General features: G+C 44.4%; 1 protein-coding gene across 1 annotated transcript in view; it reads left to right on the top strand.

The window, feature by feature from the left end:
- Positions 1-6972: 6972 nt before the first annotated feature.
- ARCN1 (archain 1) overlaps positions 6973-23138 on the top strand; it is a 37228-nt gene continuing 21062 nt past the window's right edge. The window contains exon 1 of the mRNA XM_066246146.1: positions 6973-7134. Coding sequence (XP_066102243.1) covers positions 7132-7134 — 3 coding nt within the window. The 5' untranslated portion in view covers positions 6973-7131. The remainder of the gene's footprint in view (positions 7135-23138) is intronic.

Genomic DNA, 23138 nt, shown 5'->3' on the forward strand with positions numbered 1-23138 from the left:
GGATCAAGAGCGGATCAGAAAAAGCCTCTCTGGGCGACCCGGTCGCCTGTTTGTCTATGGTTTCAGTAACTATGTCTGTGGCGGCACATAGTGGCCACGGGTGGTAAAGCGAGGTGATGAATTTCGGTTCATATGGTTAGCTCGTCATTCTGAAAACACCTTGTGCAGTTTCCCCCTTACAGGAAGGAGTACCATTGGTCATGCAATGCCTCCTATTTATCAGTCTAGCCAGCATTTATGAAAAATTTCTAAGGAATAGTCTCACAACCATTTGTATGTCCTTTTTAGCATTTATATTGCATTATACTCCTTCCCCTGAACGGTATCCCATTGCATGGGACATACATCAAATAACAAAGTATGCATTATTTATCTGAGATTTCAATTTAACCTGATGTCTGTGTTGTTGTTTTTTTGCCTAAGAAGACTGAGCTGCTTTAGGGCAGGGTCTGAGTCTAGTTTTTAAGATCTTCATAGCCTCCTTGCATTGCATAAATTAGGTGAATGAATGAAGATGTGAGGAATTTGCCTGACATGCAGTGGCACAGTGGACAAAGATTTGACTGCCAACGGTCACCAGTTTGAAACCCTGGGCTTGCCAGGTCAAGGCACATACCCACTCCTCCTCCACCGCCTTTCTCTCTCTCTACTCTCTCTAAAATCAATAAATAAAATCTTTTAAAAATATATGTGAGGAAGAGATATTTCAAAACTAAGACATAGTTACTTTGGGGAGTCAGAGAAAAAGAGAAACAAAGAAAAGAATATTGGCAATTAGACTCTGAAAACCTGCCAGAAAAGAGCAACAAAGTGGCTTTAAAAAGAAAAACGCAACCACCTCTTCTGAAACTTCTGCTTAACAATGGAACTACAAAACATTAAAAAAAAATGTTATCCTCATCTGTTATTGCTAATAATAATGAATATGTATTGTTGAGCACTTTCTATGTGGGAGCACTTAAGTTATATAATCTTCTTTATTAATATGTTATCTACTTCACAACCTTATGAGATAGATGTTGCCACCAATTTACAGATTAAATAATTGAGGTTTATGAGAATTAAAGGAACTTGCCTAAAGTCACTCAGCTAGTAAGTGCTGAAAATGGGAGTCAAACACAAGTCAATCTAATTTCCAAGTCTTTGCTTTTAACCATTATGACATACTGCTTTTAAAGTACTCTTCACAAAACATGCTTGCAGGGGTGCTTTTCTTATACAAGTTAATTCAGCTAATATCACATTTCCAAAGAAAGAGCACCAATTGGTCTTTGAGATCTTTGATAGTCCACACTGAAGCCTTCACAATAAAACAGTAATTTCAGCCTGACCTGTGATGGTGCAGTGGATAAAGCTTTGACCTGGAACACTGAAGTCGCTGGTTCAAAACTCTGGCCTTGCCTGGTCAAGGCACATATGGGAATTGATGCTTCCTGCTCCTATCCCCTTCCCTCTCTCAAAAAATGAATAAATAAAGTCTAAAAAAAAAGAAAAAAACAAAACAATAATTCCAGGCATGACTTTTCCTTTTGTATTTATTTTTATTATTTTTCTTATTTATTTATTTTGTATTTTTCTGAAATGAGAAGCAGGAAGGCAGAGAGACAGACCCCGCATGCACCTGGCCGGGATCCAGCCAGCAAGCCCTGTAGGGGGCGATGCTCTACCCATGGGGGGGAGCATTTCTCCGTTGCAACCGGAACCATTCTAGCACCTCAAGTGGAGGTCATGGAGCCATCCTCAGCACCCAGGCCAACTTTGCCAAATGGAGCCTTGGCTGCAGGAGGGGAAGAGAGAGATAGAAAGGAGAGAGGGAAGGGTGGAGATGCAGATGGGGGCTTCTCCTGTGTGCCCTGATGAGGAATTGAACCCAGGATATCCACATGCTGGGCCAATGCTCTACCACTGAGCCAACTGGCCAGGGCTGACTTTTACTCTTTTCAAAAAATTAAAAACATTCCTGACCGGATAGTGGCACAGTGGATAGAGCATCAGACTGAGACACAGAGTTCCCCAGTTCGAAATCCTGAGGTCACCGGCTTGAGTGTGGGCTTATCCATCTTGAGTGTAGGGTTGCTGGCTTGAGCGTGGGATCACGGACATAACCCCACAATTGTTGGTTTGAGCCCAAAAGTTTCGGCTTGAAACCCTAAGTCGCTGGCTTGAGCCCAAGGTCACTGGCTTGAGCAAGTGGTCACTCACACTGCTGTAGTACCCCCACCATCAAGGCACATATGAGAAAGCAATCAATGAACAACTAAGGAGCTGCAAGGAAGAATTGATGCTTCTCATCTCTCTCCCTTCCTGTCTGTCTGTCTCTATCTGTCCCTCTCTCTTTCTGTCAAAAACAAACAAACAAGCAAACAAACAAAAAATAAATAAAATATGGAGGCTTTGTAATGATTCTGCTAGAAAACCACTGGAGATAAATTTGAAATGAGTAAGAGGGAGGCTTCTATAGTGCTGTGCTTAAGGGTACAGGTGCTAAAGCTTAGCAGCCTTTGTTCCACTTCACACTTTGCTAGCTTCTCACCCTAAGACCTGTAGTAGATTAGTTTTCCTTTTTGTACCTTGGTTTCCCCTCCTGTAAAATAAGGATATTAATGGTTCCTATCTCAGAGAATTCTCTTGAGGACTGACTGAGAAAATCTGTGTGAAGGATTTAGAGTAATGCCTGATATGTTATAAGTGCTCAATAAACATTAAGAAATACATAGGAGGTATACTGTAGAGAAGTAGAGTCATAATGAGAAAAGCTGGGTTTGAATTTTGGTTCTTTCTTTTTAAAATTTTTTTAAATGTGTTGATTGATTCAGTTTTAGAAAGTGGGGGAGGAAGAAGGGAAGCATTCATTTGTTGTTCCACTCAGCTGTACATTCATTGGTTGCTTCCGGTGTATGTTCCGACCTGAAACCTCGTTATTTCCAGAAGACGCTCTTAACAGACTGAGCTAACCTGCAGAGGCTTGAATCCTGATTCTATTCCTTACCGGCTGTGTGAGTCTGGGCAAGTGCTTAACTTCTTTGACCCTTGGTTTCCTTAAATGGTTTATTGTAAAGGATAGGGATAATATGTGTGGAGTACTTGACACAAAATAAACACTCAATAAATTTTGCTATATATCTATTATTGCAGCAATGGACAAGTGCTGTAGAGTTAGCCAGTAATATGGGATAAAATGATATAGGGCAAGGATATAGAGAACTGCTGAATCACATGTGCTCTAAGTCTGATGTTGGGCATGGGAGAACTAACAATAGAATCAGAAGACAGGATTTGACACTTGTTTGATTTCATTATATACTGGCCTAGAACTTTGGGTAAAAAAAAATTATTTTTTTTTGACAGAGACAGAGAAAGAGTCAGACAGAGGGACAGATAGGGACAGACAGGAAGGGAGAGAAATGAGAAGCATCAATTCTTCGTTGCAGCTCCTTAGTTGTTCATTGATAGCTTTCTCATATGTGCCTTGATGGGGATTGGGGAGGCTACAGCAGAGTGAGTGACCCCTTGCTCAAACCAGGGACCTTGGGCTCAATCCAGCGACCTTTGGGCTCAAGCCAGCAACCATGGGATCAAGTCTATAATCCCACGCTCAAGCCAGCAACCCCACACTCAAGCTAGTGAGCTTGCGCTCAAGCTGGATGAGCCTGTGCTCAAGCCGGTGACCTCGGGGTTTCAAACCTGGGTCCTCTGCATCCCAGTCTGATGCTCTAGCCACTGTGGCGAGTAAAATTTCTTAACTTGTCATCATTTTCTTCACCTACAAAATGAACATAAGCACATGATTGTTCTGATTCCTGCACACTTAAAATAAAAATGTAATTTATAAGCCATAAAATTATACCCCTTTGAGTGTACAGTTCATAGAATTGTGTAAGCACCACTTCTATCCAACTCCAGAACATTTTCATCACTCCAAAAAACAAACCTTACTTTCTATTCCCCACCTTTTCCACCTCGTTGCAGCCCTACATTCTATCTCTATGAATTTGCCTATTCTGGGCATTTCGTATAAATGGAATGATGTAAGATGTGGTCTTTTGTGACTGGCTTCTTTCATTTAACATAATATTTTCAAGGTTCATTCATGTTGTATAATATGTCAATATTTTATTATTTTTTATGACTAATAATATGAGTTATTAGTCATAAAATATCTGAATAATGTTATTAGTCATAATACATATATAATATAGTATATATAATATACTAGTATATATAATATAATAGTATATATAATATTAGTCATAATATTATTAGTCATAATATCTGAATAATGTTTCATGGACAACATTTTGTTATCTATTCACTTATTATGACCATATGTATAGTTTCTATTTTTTGGCTATTATGAATAACACTTATATGAATATTAGTGTATGCTTTTTTGTGTGGACATGGTTTTTTGGTTTGTTTTTTTTTTTGTATTTTTCTGAAGTTGGAAACGGGGAGGCAGTCAGACAGACTCCCGCATGCGCTCAACTGAGATCCACCCGGCATGCCCACCAAGGGGCGATGCTCTGCCCATCTGGGGCGTTGCTCTGCTGCAACCAGAGCCATTCCAGTGCCTGAGGCAGAGGCCATATAGCCATCCTCAGCGCCCGGGCCAACCTTGCTCCAATGGAGCCTTGGCTGCTGGAGGGGAAGAGAGAGATAGAGAGGAAGGAGAGGGGGAAGGGTGGAGAAGCAGATGGGTGCCTCTCCTGTGTGCCCTGGCTGGGAATCGAACTTGAGACTCCTGCATGCCAGGCCGACGCTCTACCGCTGAGCCAACAGGCCAGGGCCTGAACATGGTTTTTAAAATATTTTTTTATTGATTTTATTATTTTTTGGTAGATGTGTTATTAAGGTAGAAATTCACCTGTATTTTTTTATTTTACAGATTTTATTTATTCTTTTTTTTTTTTTTTTTACAGAGACAGAGAGAGAATCAGAGAGAGGGACAGACAGATGGGAATGGAGAGAGATGAGAAGCATCAATCATTAGTTTTTCATTGCGACACCTCAGTTGTTCATTGATTGCTTTCTCATATGTGCCTTGACTGCGGGCCTTCAGCAGACCGAGTAACCCCTTGCTCGAGCCAGTGACCCTGGATCCAAGCTGGTAAGCTTTGCTCAAACCAGATGAGCCCACAATCAAGCTGGCGACCTCAGGGTCTTGAACCTGGGTCCTCCACATCCCAGTCCAACGCTCTATCCACTACGCCACCGCCTGGTCAGGCTATTTATTCATTTTTGAGAGGGGAGAGAGAGAGAGAGAGAGAGAGAGATTAGATATTAGAGAGAAGGAGGGGAGGAGCAGGAAGCATCAACTCCCATATGTACCTTGACTAGACAAGTCCAGAGTTTCGAACTGGTGACCTTCGCATTCCAGGTCGATACTTCATCCACTGTGCCACCAGAGGCTTATTTTAATTTTTTTTTTTTTGGCAGAGATAGAGAGAGGGACAGATAGGGACAGATTGACAGGAAGGGTGAGAGATGAGAAACATCAATTCTTTGTTGCGATTTCTTAGTTGTTTATTGATTGATTCCTCATATGTGCCTTGACCGGGGGGCTACAGTAGACTGAGTGATTCCTTGCTCGAGCCAGAGACCTTGGGCTCAAACTGGTGAACTTTGCTCAAACCACATGAGCCTGTGCTCAAGCTGGCGACCTCGGGGTCTTGAACCTGGGTCCTCCATATCCCAGTCCAATGCTCTATCCACTGTGCCACTAACTGATCAGGCTTATTTTTATTTTTTTAAAAAAGGTTTTATTTATTCATTTTAGAGAGAAGAGTGGGGCGGGGAGGAGCAAGAAGCATCATCTTCCATATGGCCCTTGACCGGGCAAGCCCAGGGTTTTGAACCAGTGACCTCAGCATTCCAGGTAGACGCTTTATCCACTGTGCCACCACAGTTCAGGCATGTGTGGACATGTTTTTAATTTTCTTGGGACTATATACCAAGGAGTGGAATTGCTGTGTCATATGGTAACTATGTTTACCTTTTTGAGGAGCCACTGAAGTATTCCTAAAGTAAGTGCAGTATTTTACAGTCCCACCAGCAATGTATGAAGGTTCTATTTTCTCCACACTTTCACCAACATTATTATTATAGCCATCCAATGGGTGTGAAGTGATATTTCATTGCTTTTGGGTTTGATTTGCATTTCCCTAAAGATGTTGAGCATCTTTTGCGTTCTTATTGGTAAGGTGACCAACTTTTTTACAATTAAAAGGAGGACAGAAATAAATTGAAGAAAACAATAGTGTAAATAAAAGAAACATTTTATTCATTGCAATAATAATACACTATAATATGATAAATGCATAATAAAAACATTTGTAATATTTTATATTGTAATTATGCTTACATGCCTATTAATTTTTAATAATAATTGTAAGAAAAAAGTACTTATTTAGATACTGATCCTTTACAAATCATCATGTCAAATACAAGTACGTCACAACAGTCGCAATGAATTGACTCTGCATCGATCGAATATGGATGTTTACAGATTAGTCTTCCTATAGTAAAAAGGAGGACACTTTTCGAGGGAGGATGGAACTTAAAAAAGAAGGACTGTCTTCCCTAAAGGAGGACAATTGGTCACCTTATTATTGGCCATATATATATCTTGTGGAGAAACGTCTACTTTGTCCATTTAAATATTGGATTATTTGTCTTTGTTGTTGAGCTGTAAGCGTTCTTTATATATTTTGGATACTAGTCCCTTAATCACACTGGATTATTTTGTGTATTAACTGATATAGTGGCTGCGAGCGCTTTATAAACCGTAGGAGGTGTCACAAATTAAACAAGAGCGCTGACAAAAAAAGAAACTAACAGTGGTCTGACACTCCTCGATTATCCGAAGCCCCTTGCCTCCTGGGCCAGGCTTCCACCCAAACATCCACGCACAACTTCCCCACCCCATGTCGCCCCGCCCCCCGCCCTTTGACCCGCGCCGTTTCCGGTTGGAGACGTGGCTCAGGGCCGCCATCTTGGCAAGAGGTAAAGCGGCTGTGGCTCCTGTCAGGGTGGCAGCAGGTCTAGAGCTGCCGGTGCTCCCCTCCCCCTGATCCCAGCCCTAGCCCCAGTGGAGCCGGAGCGCAGCGAGCGTGCCCCACCACCGTCCTCACCATGGTAAGATCCGAGCCAGACCCAATTCCCGGTCCGACCGGGCTCGCCCGCTCTCTCCGCCGGACGGCCTGGTGCTGGGGCCAGAGGAACCCCTCCCCGAGGGCCTGGAGCCCGGCGCGTCCCTCGCGGCTCCGGGAGCAGCCCTGTGCCCGACCTCCCGGAGATCCGAGGGACTTGACTCTGGTTCCTCTGTCGTAGTACCCTCCGCCCACGTCCCCACCCCCAGCTGGGCACCCTCCTCTGCTGACACCCGGGCCCTGGAACCTGTCAGGGCTTTTGCTGTGCAAGGACCTTGTAGTGGTGTCGCTTGGACCTCGCGCTGCGGTCCTCGGTGCAGAAGTCCAGCCTGTTCTGGGGGTGCCTTGGCTCAGCAGGCTGAACCTCTTCTCCGTCATTCCCTTCCCTCTGCAGTCAGCTTGCCGCCCATCCTCGGTGTTCGGTAGGCCATTAATGTTTGAAATGCATTTCCATTGGCGTTGAGGACTTCTTTTGTTTACTCGAAAGGGGGAAATAAGGAAAGTTAGAAAAGAGGCATAGAACAGGAAGGAAGGAGTCACTTCTAACACTACTTTGTAGACCCAAGTGCCCCACACCTTCCACTACTACAGAACCGAACATTGGTCAGTGAGATTGCATATACGCAGTGTGTAGAGCGTTGGGGAAATGTGAACGAGTTGTCAGGAACACAGCTTTAAGGTTTTCTAGAAAATTACTGTCCAGGTGAAGTAAAATGTATATGTAGCATCTCGTGGGATGACGCGATTATACTCTGGGACCTGTTACTTGCCTTCAGGTACATTATCTTTGTGTTCTCATCTATTGTAGAGATGGGGGAAATTAATGTAGATGAAGATGGGTCAAAATACACTGCTGACTCCACTAAATTTTGCTTTATCTTTACAATTTGTGAATATTGATGAAGTAGGAGAAATTTTTCGGCTCCAAGGTAGCTGGTAATTTATTTTTTTAGTGCACTTTATGCCCTCACTCTTTTGTAGGAAGTGTTTTTCCTTTTTATTTTCTTATCGTTCGTAATGATTTGGTTTAAAGGATCATCCTGCACACTGGAGAGATGACAGTATAATATAGTGCCAATCATATTAAGTTCTATTGACAGCCTTTTAGATGAGGACCTGGATGGTGGGGGATTCATGCTTGGGCTTTTAAACACTGAACAGTTTCTTCAGCTGCAGGCATAGAACTTGCATCAAGCAGCTTTGCCTCATAAAACTTTAATGTTGGGCATAAAATTTACAAAATTTCTTTTCATTTTCACTAGGAGGCTCAGTATTCGGATAGTGATTTTAAACTTCTTTGCCTGCTACATCCTGGATGTATTTTTAGTGCATTTTAAAGTATATTATAATTTTAATAGCAACATCAGAACATTGCATTATATAAACCAAATATAGATAATCTTTTTTTTTTTTTTTTTTTTTTTTTGTCACAGAGACAAAGAGGGACAGACAGGAAGGGAGAGAGAGGAGAAGCATCATCAGTTCCCTGCTGCAGCACCCTATTTGTTCATTGATTGCTCCCCCATATGCTCCTTGACCAGCGGAGCAAGTGACCCCTTGCTCAAGCCAGTAACCTTGGTCCCAAGCTGGTGAGCTGTGCTGAAACCAGATGAGCCTGTGCTCAAGCCAGTGACTGCGGGATTTCGAACCTGGGTCCTCTGCATCCAGTTTGATGCTCTAATTCACTGCGCCAGCACCTGGTCAGGCCAAATATAGATAATCTTTACAATTACTATTTTTTAAAGTTTTTATTTATTGATTTTAGAGGAGAGAGAGAAAAGGGTGTGGGAGGAGTGGGAAGCATCCGCTCGTGGTAGTTGCTTTTCGTCTATGTCTTGAACGGGGCAAGCCCAGGATTTTGAACCGGCAACCTCAGCATTTCAGGTAGACACTTTATCCACTGCACCACCACAGGTCAGATGATAATTTTTACGAAAAGATGTTGGAAAGTTCTTGGAACTTAGTACAGTAACTCCTCACTTAATGTAATCAGTAGGTTCTGGGACTTTAAGTGAAATGACATAATGAAACCAGTTTTACTGTAGGGTAATCTATATAAACAAGAGTTAAGTTCTCATGGCAACTCAGCAACATTTTAATGAAATGATATTATACAGAGACCTGCTGTATTTTAATTCGTTGATAACCGAGGGATGATAAAGTGTTAGGTGTTGAGTGTAAACATAAAATAGAAAATCTGCATGTTACTTGAACACATGTGCATATATATACAGTTGTGTCTTTTTTTTTTTCTTTTTTTACAGAGACAGAGAGTCAGAGAGAGGGATAGACAGACAGGAACAGAGAGATGAGAAGCATCAATCATTAGTTTTTCGTTGCGTGTTGCAACACCTTAGCTGTTCATTGATTGCTTTCTCATATGTGCCTTGATCCCAGGCCTTCAGCAGACCGAGTAATCCCTTGCTTGAGCCAGTGACCTTGGGCTCAAGCCAGTTGGGCTCAAGCCAGTGAGCTTTGCCCCAATCAGATGTGCCTGCACTCAAGTTAGAGACCTCAGGGTCTTGAACCTGGGTCTTCCACATCCCAGTCTGATGCTCTATCCACTGCGCCACCGCCTGGTTAGGCACAGTTGTGTCATTTCTAAATAAGCATATATTTCTGAATTATTTGAGACTTGATATGATCTAGATACCCACAGATTTGTGTATTCTGAAAAATAACATCTCACAGCCCTGGTTGGTTGGCTGAGTGGTAGAGCGTTGGCCCGGCATGTGAAAGTCCAGGGGTCAATTCCTGGCCAGGGCACACAGAAGCGCCCATCTGCTTCTCCACCCTTCCCCTTCTCCTTTCTATCTCTTCCCCTCCTGCAGACAAGACTCCATTGGAGCAAAGTTGGCCTGGGCACTGAGGATGGCTCCATGGCTTCCACCTCAGGCGCTAGAATGGCTCTAGTTGCAATGGAGCATCACTCCCTAGTGGGCATGTCGGGTGGATCCTGGTCAGGTGCAAGCGGGAGTCTGTCTGCCTCCTCACTTCTTACTTCAGAAAAATATTAAAAAAAAAAACAGTCTCAGTATAGTCAGCTCTATTAAGTGTTAAAATATATTTATTTATTTATTTTTTACAGAGACAGAGAGTGAGTCAGAGAGAGGGATAGCCGGGGCAGACAGACAGGAACGGAGAGAGATGAGAAGCATCAATCATTAGTTTTTCATTGCGTGTTGCGACACCTTAGTTGTTCATTGATTGCTTTCTCATATGTGCCTTGACCGTGGGCCTTCAGCAGACCGAGAAACCCTTTGCTGGAGCCAGCAACCTTGGGTTCAAGCTGGTGGTCTTTTTTTACTCAAACCAGATGAGCTCGTGCTCAAGCTGGCGACCTCGGGGTCTCGAAACTGGGTCCTCTGCATCCCAGTCCGACACTCTATCCACTCACTGCACCACTGCCTGCTCAGGCTCTATTAAGTCTTTTAAAAAATAATTTATTGATTGATTTTAGAGAGAGAGGAAGGGGAAAGGAAGAGAGAAATACCAATTCCTTTTTTTTAAGATTTTATTCATTTTAGAGAGAAGAGAGAGAGAAAGAGAGAGAAGGGGAGGAGCAGGAAGCATCAACTTCCATATGTGCCTTGACCAGGCAAGCCCAGGGTTTCAAAATGGCGACCTCAGCATTCCAGGTTGACACTTTATCCACTGCACCACCATAGGTCAGGCTGATAAATATCAATTTCTTATTCCACCTATTTATGCACTGGTTGATTCTTTTTTTTTTTTTATGTTTTTTTTTTCTTTGTATCTTTCTGAAGCTGGAAACGGGGAGAGACAGTCAGACAGACTCCCGCATGCGCCCGACTGGGATCCACCCAGCACGCCCACCAGGGGCAACGCTCTGCCCACCAGGGGGTGATGCTCTGCCTCTCCGGGGCGTCGCTTTGCTGCAACCAGAGCCACTCTAGTGCCTGGGGCAGAGGCCAAGGAGCCGTCCCCAGTGCCCGGGCCATCTTTGCTCCAATGGAGCCTCGGCTGCGGGAGGGGAAGAGAGAGACAGAGAGGAAGGAGGGGGAGGGGATGGAGAAGCAAATGGGCGCTTCTCCTATGTGCCCTGGCCGGGAATCGAACCCGGATCCCCCGCACGCCAGGCCGACGCTCTACCGCTGAGCCAACTGGCCAGCGCCTGCACTGGTTGATTCTTGTATGTGCCCTGACTGAGGATTGAACTTACAACCTTGGTGTATCTGGATAATGCTCTAATCAACTGAGCTAACCAGCCAGCCAGGACCTGCTCTTTTCTCTTTTGAGTTTTAAGATAGTAACTATTATTTCTATGTAATGTTTTTGGGTCCTTCTTTATGAAGATATCCCTAGACAGTAAAAATGTCCAAATAAGATGACATTGTTTTTTTTATTATTTTTTATTTTTTTAAAGATTTTATTTATTCATTATAGAGAGGGGAGAGAGAGAGAGAGAAGGGAGGAGGAGCAGAAAGCATCAACTCCCGTATGTGCTTTGACCAGGCAAGCCCAGGGTTTTGAACCGGCAACCTCAGCGTTTCCAGGTTGACACTTTATCCACTGTGCCACCACAGGTCAGGCATGTTTTTTTGTTTTTTTTTTAATCTAAACACTTGTTTTAAAACTTCTAAATGTTTATTTTTTTCCTCAACATTTTTTTTTTTTGTATTTTTCTGAAGTTGGAAACGGGGAGGCAGACAGACAGACTCCTACAAGCGCCCGACCAGGATCCACCCGGCATGCCCACCAGGGGGCGATGCTCTGCCCATCTGGGGCGTTGCTCTGTTGCGACCAGAGCTACTCTAGTGCCTGAGGCAGAGGCCATAGAGCCATTCTCAGCACCCAGGCCAACTTAGCTCCAATGGAGCCTCAGCTGCGGGAGGGGAAGAGAGAGACAGAGAGGAAGGAGAGAGGGAGGGGTGGAGAAGCAGATGGGCGCTTCTCCTGTGTGCCCTGGCCGGGAATCGAACCCTGGACTCCTGCACACCAGGCCGACGCTCTACCACTGAGCCAACCAGCCAGGGCTTTTCTCAACATTTTATTTAAAAATTTTAAACATATAGGGAAGTTGAACTTTAAAGTGAACACCCGGGCCCTGGCCGGTTGGCTCAGCGGTAGAGCGTCGGTCTGGCGTGTGGAAGTCCCGGGTTTGATTTCGGGCCAGGGCACACAGGAGAGGCGCCCTGCTTCTCCACCCCTCCCTCTCTCCTTCCTCTCTGTCTCTCTCTTCCCCTCCCACAGCTGAGGCTCCATTGGAGCAAAAGATGGCCCGGGTGCTGGGGATGGCTCCTTGGCCTCTACCCCAGGCCCTAGAGTGGCTCTGGTCGCGACAGAGCGACGCCCTGGAGGGGCAGAGCATCGCCCTCTGGTGGGCGTGCCGGGTGGATCCCGGTCGGGTGCATGCGGGAGTCTGTCTGACTGCGTCCCTGTTTCCAGCTTCAGAAAGATACAAAAAAAAAAGTGAACACCCATATAACCACCTTCTAGGTTCTGTAATCAACATTTCACATACTTGTTTTATCACACATCTAATCATCCATTCCTTTATCTATCATTTTTTTAAAATGCATTTCAGAGTATGTTGTAGGTATCAGTTGGTTTATGAAAAATAGATTTCCTTTGGCTTTAGTCACTGAAGTTAGTACAAAATGTCCTATGGTGCAAAGTCCTACTAGAGAAATAAATGAACAAATGCAAAAAACAAATAGGTTATGATGATCTTTTTATAAAATGAAGTCCAAAAAGGGCATCTTTTGATTTTTTTTCTAATTTTCTGCAAATTAGTAGAACATGTTATTTTCTTGACATTTGTTAAGTATCATTATAGTCGGTTCTTTTTCTTAATAAAATTGATATTAAGTTTTATAGTAACACCAATCTGTAAAATCTTTGCTTTTCTACAGAGAACTCTTGTTGTCTTATTAAGTATAAGCAATGAGTAAACTTATTATAGTGTCCACATTAAATATAAATGATCACATTAAGTTCAGTTCCCCAAAGTTATTAGTTGTTAGAAAGCTAAATTTGGGTTTGTATGGCTGATCTACACATGATGAGGGAGAAACTGAAGTTCTACACCATGATAACTTCCCAATTAGGGGATTATTACTGTTTTTCCCCCTCTTTTTCATATACAATACAGCAGCTGCACAACTATTGTATTGATAAATCTTTATGGTTGTTTGAGAGGGCAACAAAAAATGAAAATGATTTCCTTGAGTTTCCACTGGTTTGCCATTTATTTATTCTTCAACAAGAAAGTTCACTGGAGAAGCTGAGATAGATATCTGTCCTTTTTATTTTATTTTATTTATTTATTTATTTATTTTGACAGAGAGTCAGAGGCAGACAGACAGAAAAGGAGAGAGATCAGAAGCATCAATTCTTTGTTGCAGCACCTTAGTTATTCATTGATTGCTTTCTTTTTTTCTTTTTTTCCTTTTTTTTTTTTTTACAGAGACAGAGTGTCAGAGTGAGGAATAGACAGACAGGAACTGAGAGATGCGAAGCATCAATCATTAGTTTTTCGTTGTGCATTGCGACTCCTTAGTTGTTCATTGATTGCCCTCTCATATGTGCCTTGACCGTGGGCCTTCAGCAGACCAAGTAACCCCTTGCTTAAGCCAGCGACCTTGAGTCCAAGCTGGTAAATTTTTGCTCAAACCAGATGAGCCCACACTCAAGCTGGCGACCTCGGGGTCTCGAACCTGGGTCTTCCACATCCCAGTCCGACGCTCTATCCACTGCACCACTACCTGGTCAGGCATTGATTGCTTTCTTATATGTGCCTTGATGGAAGGGGGGCACTACAGCAGACCCCTTGCTCAAGCTAGAAACCTTGGGCTCAAGCCGGCAATAGGGGGTTTTGAATCTGGGTCCTCCGCATCCTAGTCCAATGCTCTGTCCACTGCGCCACCTCCTGGTTAGGCGAGATAGATGTCCTTTTATTTTATTCTCTATAAGCTTTTAACTTTTGATGAGCTTAAAACTCATCAAAGTAATTTTGCAAGTTTTAGGTTTTGTGTATGGTCTGGATTTTATTTTAATCTTCCCTCTGGTTTTATCTGTAACTTCATACATACAACATAAGGATAGTTGTAGAAACTTTCCTTAAAATGATTGTGAATTATGAAGGAAAAAGTGACTACGTACTTAATTCTGGAAGTGAGGAATACTGAAGTATTTGGGGGTTGGGGATGTCCTTGACTTTTTTCTTTAGGGAATTGTGCATATATTTATGCTGAATTACTACCTGTTATTCTTGGACTTCTGTCACTGCTAGGGATGAAGAGATGATGGAGGTGATAGACAAATCTTTATCTGACATACGTGCCCTATACACACATGATTTGTGTTGGTTTGACAGTTTGCCTTCTAACAGCTTAACATGAATGTAAAATGTGGTTCCAAAGTAGTGACTACTGGAGCAGTGGGTGTGAAGTAGAAGTATTATACATTTTCTTTAGCTCTAAATTTTTCAAATATTTAGACTTACAGAATGTTAGTTCTATAACCCTTTGAGTAGTATGAATGTTCATGTATTGATATGTTCTCGTGCCTCCTGACCATCCAGAGTAAAAAACATTTTATTTTAAAAATGTGTAAGGCGCCTGACCAGGCAGTAGCACAGTGGATAGTGTATCGGACTGGGATGCAGAAGACCTAGGTTTGAGACCCCGAGATCGCCAGCTTGTGGCAGGCTCATCTGGTTTGACCAAAGCTCACCAGCTTGAACCCAAGGTCACTGGCTTGAGCAAGGGGTCACTCGGTCTGCTGAAGGCCCATGGTCCCAGGCACATATGAGAAAGCAATCAATGAACAACTAAGGTGTCACAATGAAAAGCTGATGATTGATGCTTCTCATTTCTCTTTGTTCCTGTCTGTCCCTATCTATCCCTCTCTCTGACTCTCTCTGTCTCTGTAAAAAAAAAGTGTAAGGCAATATTAAAAAAAAAGGCAAATGTATGTTCTTGTTACCATAATTTGGTTATCAAACAAACATGATATTAAGTTAATAAAACTGGAACTGCAACTAGTTTCATTTTTTGAAAAAAACCTCCACGGGGGTCAGCGAGCATGAAAAACATTACTACTTAAAGGGTTAACGATGCAAAGGCATTTTAGATTTCATATAAGCTAATTTCTAATTTAGAGACCTTTTAAGAAACAAATGACTTATTCAAGGTCACACTATTAGTGACAGAGGCAAAACAGAAGCCTAATTCTCCAGGTTTCTTTACTCAAGGAACTTTCTAATCCAAGTACTATAGTTAAATCTGGCTAGGAGAGAGTTGTTATTTAATTCAAGAACCAAAGACATTACACACAAACCACTATACATACTATTAAGGGAAAACTTGTTTGACACAACTCAACTTAATGGAGGATTAAAAAAAACAAAACAGTCCTGGACAGATCATTTAACTTCCAGGCCCTAGTTGTTGTTTTTTTTTTTAATTTTAATTTTTTTTTTTTTTAGTGAGAGGAGGGGAGGCAAGACAGGCAAGCATGTGCCCCAACCAGGATCCACCTGGCAAGCCCACTAGGGGGCAATGCTCTTCCCATCTGGGCCCCTTGCTCCATGGCAACTGGAGCCATTTTTAGCCCCTGAGGGGGACGCCATGGAGCCATTCTCAGTGCTGGGGGGCCAACTTGCTTCAGTCGAGTATTGGCTGTAGGAGGGGGAGGGGTGGAGAGGCAGATGTGTGCTTCTTGTGCCCTGACCAGGAATTGAAACCGGGACATCCAAAAGCCAGGCTGATGCTCTACCACTGAGCCAACCAGCCAGGACTGCCAGGCTGTAGATTTTACATCTATAAAACAATTGAAGGCTCTTGAAAGTTCCTTATAAGTGTAAATGTTTTTCTCTAGAAATGTGAACAATAAATAAAACAACTTTATGAGTATCATACTTAGTTGATAGTATCAGATCAGATTACTAAGAGGAAAAATTAATTTACCTCTTAGTATTTACTATATATTTTTATGCTACATACTATATTTTATTTTATTTTTGTATTGATTGATTTTATTTATTTATTTATTTATTTTCTTTTTTTTTTTTTTTTTTTTCATTTTTCTGAAGCTGGAAACAGGGAGAGACAGTCAGACAGACTCCCGCATGCGCCCGACCGGGATCCACCCGGCACGCCCACCAGGGGCGACGCTCTGCCCACCAGGGGGCGATGCTCTGCCCATCCTGGACGTCGCCATGTTGCGACCAGAGCCACTCTAGCGCCTGAGGCAGAGGCCACAGAGCCATCCCCAGCGCCCGGGCCATCTTTGCTCCAATGGAGCCTTGGCTGCGGGAGGGGAGGAGAGAGACAGAGAGGAAAGCGCGGCGGAGGGGTGGAGAAGCAAATGGGCGCTTCTCCTGTGTGCCCTGGCCGGAATCGAACCCGGGTCCTCCGCACGCTAGGCCGACGCTCTACCGCTGAGCCAACCGGCCAGGGCCTATATTGATTGATTTTAGAGGAAGGGAGAGAGAAAGAAACATTAATTTGTTGTAGGTGTTCAATTAATAACTTTTTATTTCTTATAATAATCTTCTTAAAATGGGATTCCCAATAAAACAAAATGAATAAATTGCCCCTTTCCATAGCATACCCCTTTCTGGAACAAGTTGCCTTTTGTTCCTTTTTCCCTTTTATGTTGTCTTTTTTTTTTTTTTTTCCAGAGGCAGAGATAGACAGGGACAGACAGACAGAAACAGAGAGAGATGAGAAGCATCAATCATCAGTTTCTCGTTGCGCGTTGCGACTTCTTAGTTGTTCATTGATTGCTTTCTCACATGTGCCTTGACCGTGGGCGTGGGCCTTCAGCAGACCGAGTAACCCCCTGCTGGAGCCAGGGACCTTGGGTCCAAGCTGGTGAGCTCTTTGCTCAAGCCAGATGAGCCCGCGCTCAAGCTGGCGACCTCGGGGTCTCGAACCTGGGTCCTTCCGCATCCCAGTCCAACGCTCTATCCACTGCGCCACCACCTGGTCAGGCTATGTTGCCTTTGATAATAATTTTTACCTAAATTCTATCTATGGTATGGAGAGGTGTTTTTTTTTTAATTTATTTATTTATTTTAGAGAGGAGGGGGGAGATAGAGAGAGAAAGAGAGAGAGAGAAGGGGGAGGAGCAGGAAGCATCAACTCCCATATGTGCCTTGACCAGGCAAGCCAGGGTTTTGAACCGGCAACCTCAGTGTTTCCAGGTTGATGCTTTATCCACCGCACCACCACAGGTCAGGCTGAAGAGGTGTTTTAAATTCCAGCTGCTGAAGATCTACCCTGAACACAAAACATTGTTTCTATTTTATTTTTAAAATTTTTATTTATTAATTTTAAAGAGGAAAATAGAGAGAGAGAGAGACATCAATTTGTTTTTCCACTTATGTATACATTCATTGGTTGTTTCTTGTATTTATGTAATTTTAGTTTTTTGCTATTAAGCATTTTTTGGAATCCATATATGATATTGATACTTTGGGAGATATTTTTCCCTCAAGTCATGAAAACCCACTTACATTAGGACATTAGGACAGTTGATTTAAAAAGATAATTAGGCCCTGGCCGGTTGCCTCAGTGGTAGAGCATCGGCCTGGCGTGCAGAAGTCCCGGGTTTGATTCCTGGCCAGGGCACATAGGAGAAGCTCCCATCTGCTTCTCCACCCCTCCCCCTCTCTTTCCTCTCTGTCTCTCTCTTCCCCTCCCGTAGCAAGGCTCCATTGGAGCAAAGATGGCCCGGGCGCTGGGGATGGCTCCTTGGCCTCTGCCCCAGGTGCTGGAGTGGCTCTGGTTGCAACAGAGTGACGCCCCGGAGGGGCAGAGCATCGCCCCCTGGTGGGCAGAGCGTCGTCCCCTGGTGGGCGTGCCGGGTGGATCCCGGTCGGGCGCATGCGGGAGTCTGTCTGACTGTCTCTCCCCGTTTCCAGCTTCAGAAAAATACAAAAAAAATATATAAAAATAAAAAGATATTTATAAGCCCTGGCCGGTTGGCTCAGTGGTAGAGCATCGGCCCGGCATGTGAAAGTCCCAGGTTTGATTCCCGGCCAGGACACACAGGAGAAGCACTCATCTGCTTCTCTACCCTTCCCCCTCTCCTTTCTCTCTGTATCTCTCTTCCCCTCCCACAGCCAAGGATCCATTGGAGCAAAGTTGGCCTGAGTGCTGAGGATGGCTCCATGGCCTCTGCCTCAGATGCTAGAATGGCTCTGGTTGCAATGGAGCAACGGCCCAGATGGGCAGAGCATTGCCCCCTAGTGGGCATGCTGCGTGGATTCCTGTTGGGCGCATGCAGAAGTCTGTCTCTCTGCTTCTCTGCTTCTCACTTCAAAAAAAAAATATTTATAGCCCTGGCTGGGTTGCTCAGTGGGTTGGAATGTTGTTCATTTTTAGCCCCTGAGGGGGATGCCATGGAGCCATCCTCAGCGCTGGCGGGCCAACTTGCTTCAGTCGAGCATTAGCTGTAGGAAGGGGAGAGGTGGAGAAGCAGATGTGTGCTTCTTGTGCCCTGACCAGGAATTGAACCCGGGACATCCACACACCAGGCTGTGTGGGTTCAGTCCCCGGTCAGGGCACATGCAAGAGTCAAACTATGACTGCATAAATGAATGGAACAAATTGATGTCTCTCTTCCCCTCCCTTTCCCCCTCCCACATCCCCTTACTCCCTTCCTTCCTCCCTCCCTCTTTGCCTCTCTCTGTTTTTCTCTCTGTCATCAATAAATAACTATTTTTAAAAAAGAAAAGAGCCCTGGCCGGTTGGCTCAGTGGTAGAGCGTCGGCCTAGCGTGCGGAGGACCCAGGTTTGATTCCCGGCCAGGGCACACAGGAGAAGCGCCCATTTGCTTCTCCACCCCTCCGCCGCGCTTTCCTCTCTGTCTCTCTCTTCCCCTCCCGCAGCCAAGGCTCCATTGGAGCAAAGATGGCCCGGGCGCTGGGGATGGCTCTGTGGCCTCTGCCTCAGGCGCTAGAGTGGCTCTGGTCGCAACATGGCGACGCCCAGGATGGGCAGAGCATCGCCCCCTGGTGGGCAGAGTGCCACCCCATGGTGGGCGTGCCAGGTGGATCCCGGTCGGGCGCATGCGGGAGTCTGTCTGACTGTCTCTCCCTGTTTCCAGCTTCAGAAAAAATGGAAAAAAAAAAAAAAAAAAAAGAGCCTGACTGATGATGGTGCAGTGAATAGTGAATAGAGCATTGACCTGGGATGCTGAGGTCCCAGGTTCCAAACCCCAAGGTCACTGACTTGAGTGCGGGATCATCAACATGATCCTAAGGTCACTGGCTTGACACCAGTGGTTGCTGGCTTGAGCAAGGGGTCACTGGCTCAGCTTGAGCCCTACCCAACAAGGCTCGTATAAGAAGCAATCAATGAACAGTTGAAGTGCAGCAACTACGAGTTGATGCTTCTCATCTCTCTCTCCACCCTCTCTCCCTTCCTCTGTCTCTCTGCCTCTCTCGCTCTCTCAAAAAACAATACAAACAAAACCAGATATTTATATAACTGACATTCAGCACGTGGAATTGAGTTTAATTTTTTAAATTTATTTAATTTTTTTATTGATTTTGAGAGAGAGAGAAGAAGGGAGGTGACAGGGAGGAGAGTGAGAAGCATCAATTTATAGTTGCTTCACTTTAATTGTTCATTGATTGCTTCTCATTCATGCCTTGACTGGGGGGCTCAAACTGATCCAGTAACCACTTGCTCAAGCCAGTGACCTCGGAGTTTCGAACATGGGACCCCAGCACTCTAGGTCGGTGCTCTGTCCACTGCTCAACCACCGGTCAGGCTGAAATTTGAGTTTAGATCCTTGAGATAATAGATCAGTGGCCCTTTTTTACAACATGCAAAAAGTAGCGCAGCTTGACCCTGGTCAGCTAGCTTGGTCAGAGCGACATCCCGAAACAACAAGGTTGCAGAATCAATCCCTTGTCAGGGCACACATGGGAAAGAACAATCCCTTGTCAGGGCACACATGGGAAAGAACCAGTGAATGCACAACTAAGTGGAACTACAAATGAATGCTTCTCTTCCCCCTCTCCTCTCTCGCCCTTCCTTTTTCTGTCTTTCTAAAAATCAGTCAATAAGTAAAAAAAGTAACCCCTGGCTGGATAGCTCGGTTGTTAGGAACATCAACCCGAAGCACAGAGTTTGCTAGTTTGATCCCTGGTCAGGGCACATACCGGAACAGCTTGATCTTCCTGTCTCTCCCTGCCTCTCTCAAAAAAAACAAAACAAAACAAAACAAAACTGTAGCACAGTTTGAGATTGAGGATCAACTTATAGTTGCTTCTCTTTTGTGCCTTGACCAGGCAAGCCTGGTGTTTCAAACTGGCGACCTCAGCATTCCAGGTTGACACTTCACTGTGTCACCAAAGGTCAGGCATATTTAGAATTTGAACATAAGTATTTGAGAGATCACCTTTTATATGAAAGATTGTAGAAAGATTTGAAGCTACACAACTCCTTTTTTTTTTTTTTTTTTTTTTTGAGAGAGAGAGAGAGAGAGAGAGGAAGGTAGAGAGATGAGAAGCATCAACTTGTACTTGTGGCACTTTACTTGTTCACTGATTGCCTCTCATACGTGCCTTGACCAGGGGGGGTCCAGCTCCTTGTACAAGCCAGCTACCATAGGCCTCAAGCCAGCAACCATGGGATCATGTCAGTGATCCCATGTTCAAGCCGCTGACCCTACACTCAAGCTGACAGCCTCAGGTTGGAACCTGGGAACTCAGTGTCCCAGAATGATGTGTGTGCCACCACTGGTCAGGCTACACAACTCTTTTTTTTAAAGATAAGTATTCCTTATTTAAAAGGTATTTTTAATTGATATTATATCTTACTTTAAAATTACCAATTTCATAATATCATTGATACTTACTTCACTGTTCAAACTTTCCCAGTTGTCTTATAATATTTTTTATAATATAGTTGTTTGAATCAGGTTTCAGATAAGATTTATACATTGTGATTGGTTGATATGTCTCTTAAGTTTCTTTCTTTTTTTTTTTTTTTGTGAGAGGTGGAGAGAGAGTGAGGCAGACTTCCTGACCAGGATCCACCCAGCAACCCCATGCTCGAGTACTGAGCTATTTTTAGTGCCTGAGGCTGATGCACTCCAGTGGAACTGTCCTCAGCACCTGGGGCCACACTGGAACCAATCAAGCCACTGGTTACAAGAGGGGAAGAGAAAGAGAAAAGGGGGAAGGGAGGGTGAGAGAAGCAGATGGTCACTTCTCTTGTGTACCCTGACTAAGAATCAAACCCAGGACGTCCATACAGCAGGCCAACTCTCTATCCACTGAGCCAACCAGCTAGGGCCCATAAATAAAAATTAAAAGAAAAAAAAAGTAATTTTAAGCTTAATGTAAGTTTCAGTGTAGGTTGATGGAATCAGAAACAAACAATTGTATTGCTCCCTTAAATCTCCTGTGTGTGTGTGTGACAGAGACAGAGAAAGGGACACATAGGAACAGACAGATAGTAAAGGAGAGAGATGAGAAGCATCATTTCTTCGTTGCAGCTACTTGTTCATTGACTGCTTTCTCATATGTGCCTTGATAGGGGTGGGGTGGGGGGCTAAAGCAGAGCGTGTGACCCCTTGCTCAAGCCAGCGACCTTTGGGCTCAAGCCAGCGACCATGGGGTCATGTCTATGATCCCACGCTCAAGCCGGCGACCTCTGGGTTTCGAACCTAGGTCCTTTGTGTCTGGTCAGGCTCCCTTAAATCTGCCTTTTAAAATTTTTAGTTATTGATTTTAGAGATAAAAACATCCACTGTTGTTCCACCTATTCGTGCATTCATTATTTTAAAATATATTTTTATTGATTGATTTTTCAGGAAGGGAGGGAGAGAGAGAGAGAGAAACATTGATTTGTTATTCCATTTATTCATGCCACCATTGGTTGATTGTTGTATGTGCCCTGACTGGGGACTGAACCTGCAACCTGGCCAGGGCCTCATTGGTTGTCCCTTACATGTGCGCTGACCCAGGGTCAAACCCACAACCCTGGCATATTGATATATACACTCTAACCAACTGAGCTACCTAACTAGGGCTTTATTTTTATTTATTTATTTTTTTTCGAAGTTAGAAGTGGGGAGGCAGTCAGGCAGACTAGACTCCTGCATGTGGGCCCGACCAGGATCCACCCGTCATGCCCACCAGAGGGCGATGATCTGGGGTGTTGCTCCGTTGCGGCCAGAGCCATTCTAGCACTTGAAGCGGAGGCCATGGAGCCGTTCTTAGCTCTGGGGCCAACTTTTCTCCATTGGAGCCTCTGTTGCGGGAGGGGAAGAGAGAGAGAGAGAGGAAGGAGAGGGGGAAGGGTGGAGAAGCAGATGGGTGCTTCTGTGTGCCCTGGTCAGGAATTGAACCCAGGACTTCCACACGCTGGGCCAACGCCCTACCGCTGGGGGCTTTATTTTTTTAATTAATTAATTTTTTTTGTGTTTTTCTGAAGTTGGAAACGGGGAGGCAGTCAGACAGACTCTCGCATGCGCCCGACTGGGATCCATCTGGCATGCCCACCAGGGGGCGATGCTCTGCCCCTCTGGGGCGTGGCTCTGTTGCAACCAGAGCCATTCTAGCGCCTGAGGCAGAGGCCATATAGCCATCCTCAGCACCTAGGCCAACTTTGCTTCATGGAGCCTTGGCTGCGGGAGGGGAAGAGAGAGACAAAGAGGAAGGAGAGGGGGAGGGGTGGAGAAGCAGGTGGGCACTTCTCCTGTGTGCCCTGGCCAGGAATCAAACCCTGGACTCCTGCATGCCAGGCTGACACTCTACCACTGAGCCATCTGGCCAGGTCCTATTTTTATTTTTTTTTTTTTTTTTATTTTTTTTAAAAATAATTTCTTTTTTTTTTTATTTATTCATTTTAGAGAGGAGAGAGAGACAGAGAGAGAGAGAGAGAGAGAGAAGGGGGGAGGAGCTGGAAGCATCAACTCCCACATATGCCCTGACCAGGCAAGCCCAGGGTTCCGAACCGGCAACCTCAGCATTTCCAGGTCGAAGCTTTATCCACTGCG

This window comes from Saccopteryx bilineata, chromosome 1 (genome assembly GCF_036850765.1).
Source record: "Saccopteryx bilineata isolate mSacBil1 chromosome 1, mSacBil1_pri_phased_curated, whole genome shotgun sequence".
Classification (NCBI taxonomy): domain Eukaryota; kingdom Metazoa; phylum Chordata; class Mammalia; order Chiroptera; family Emballonuridae; genus Saccopteryx; species Saccopteryx bilineata.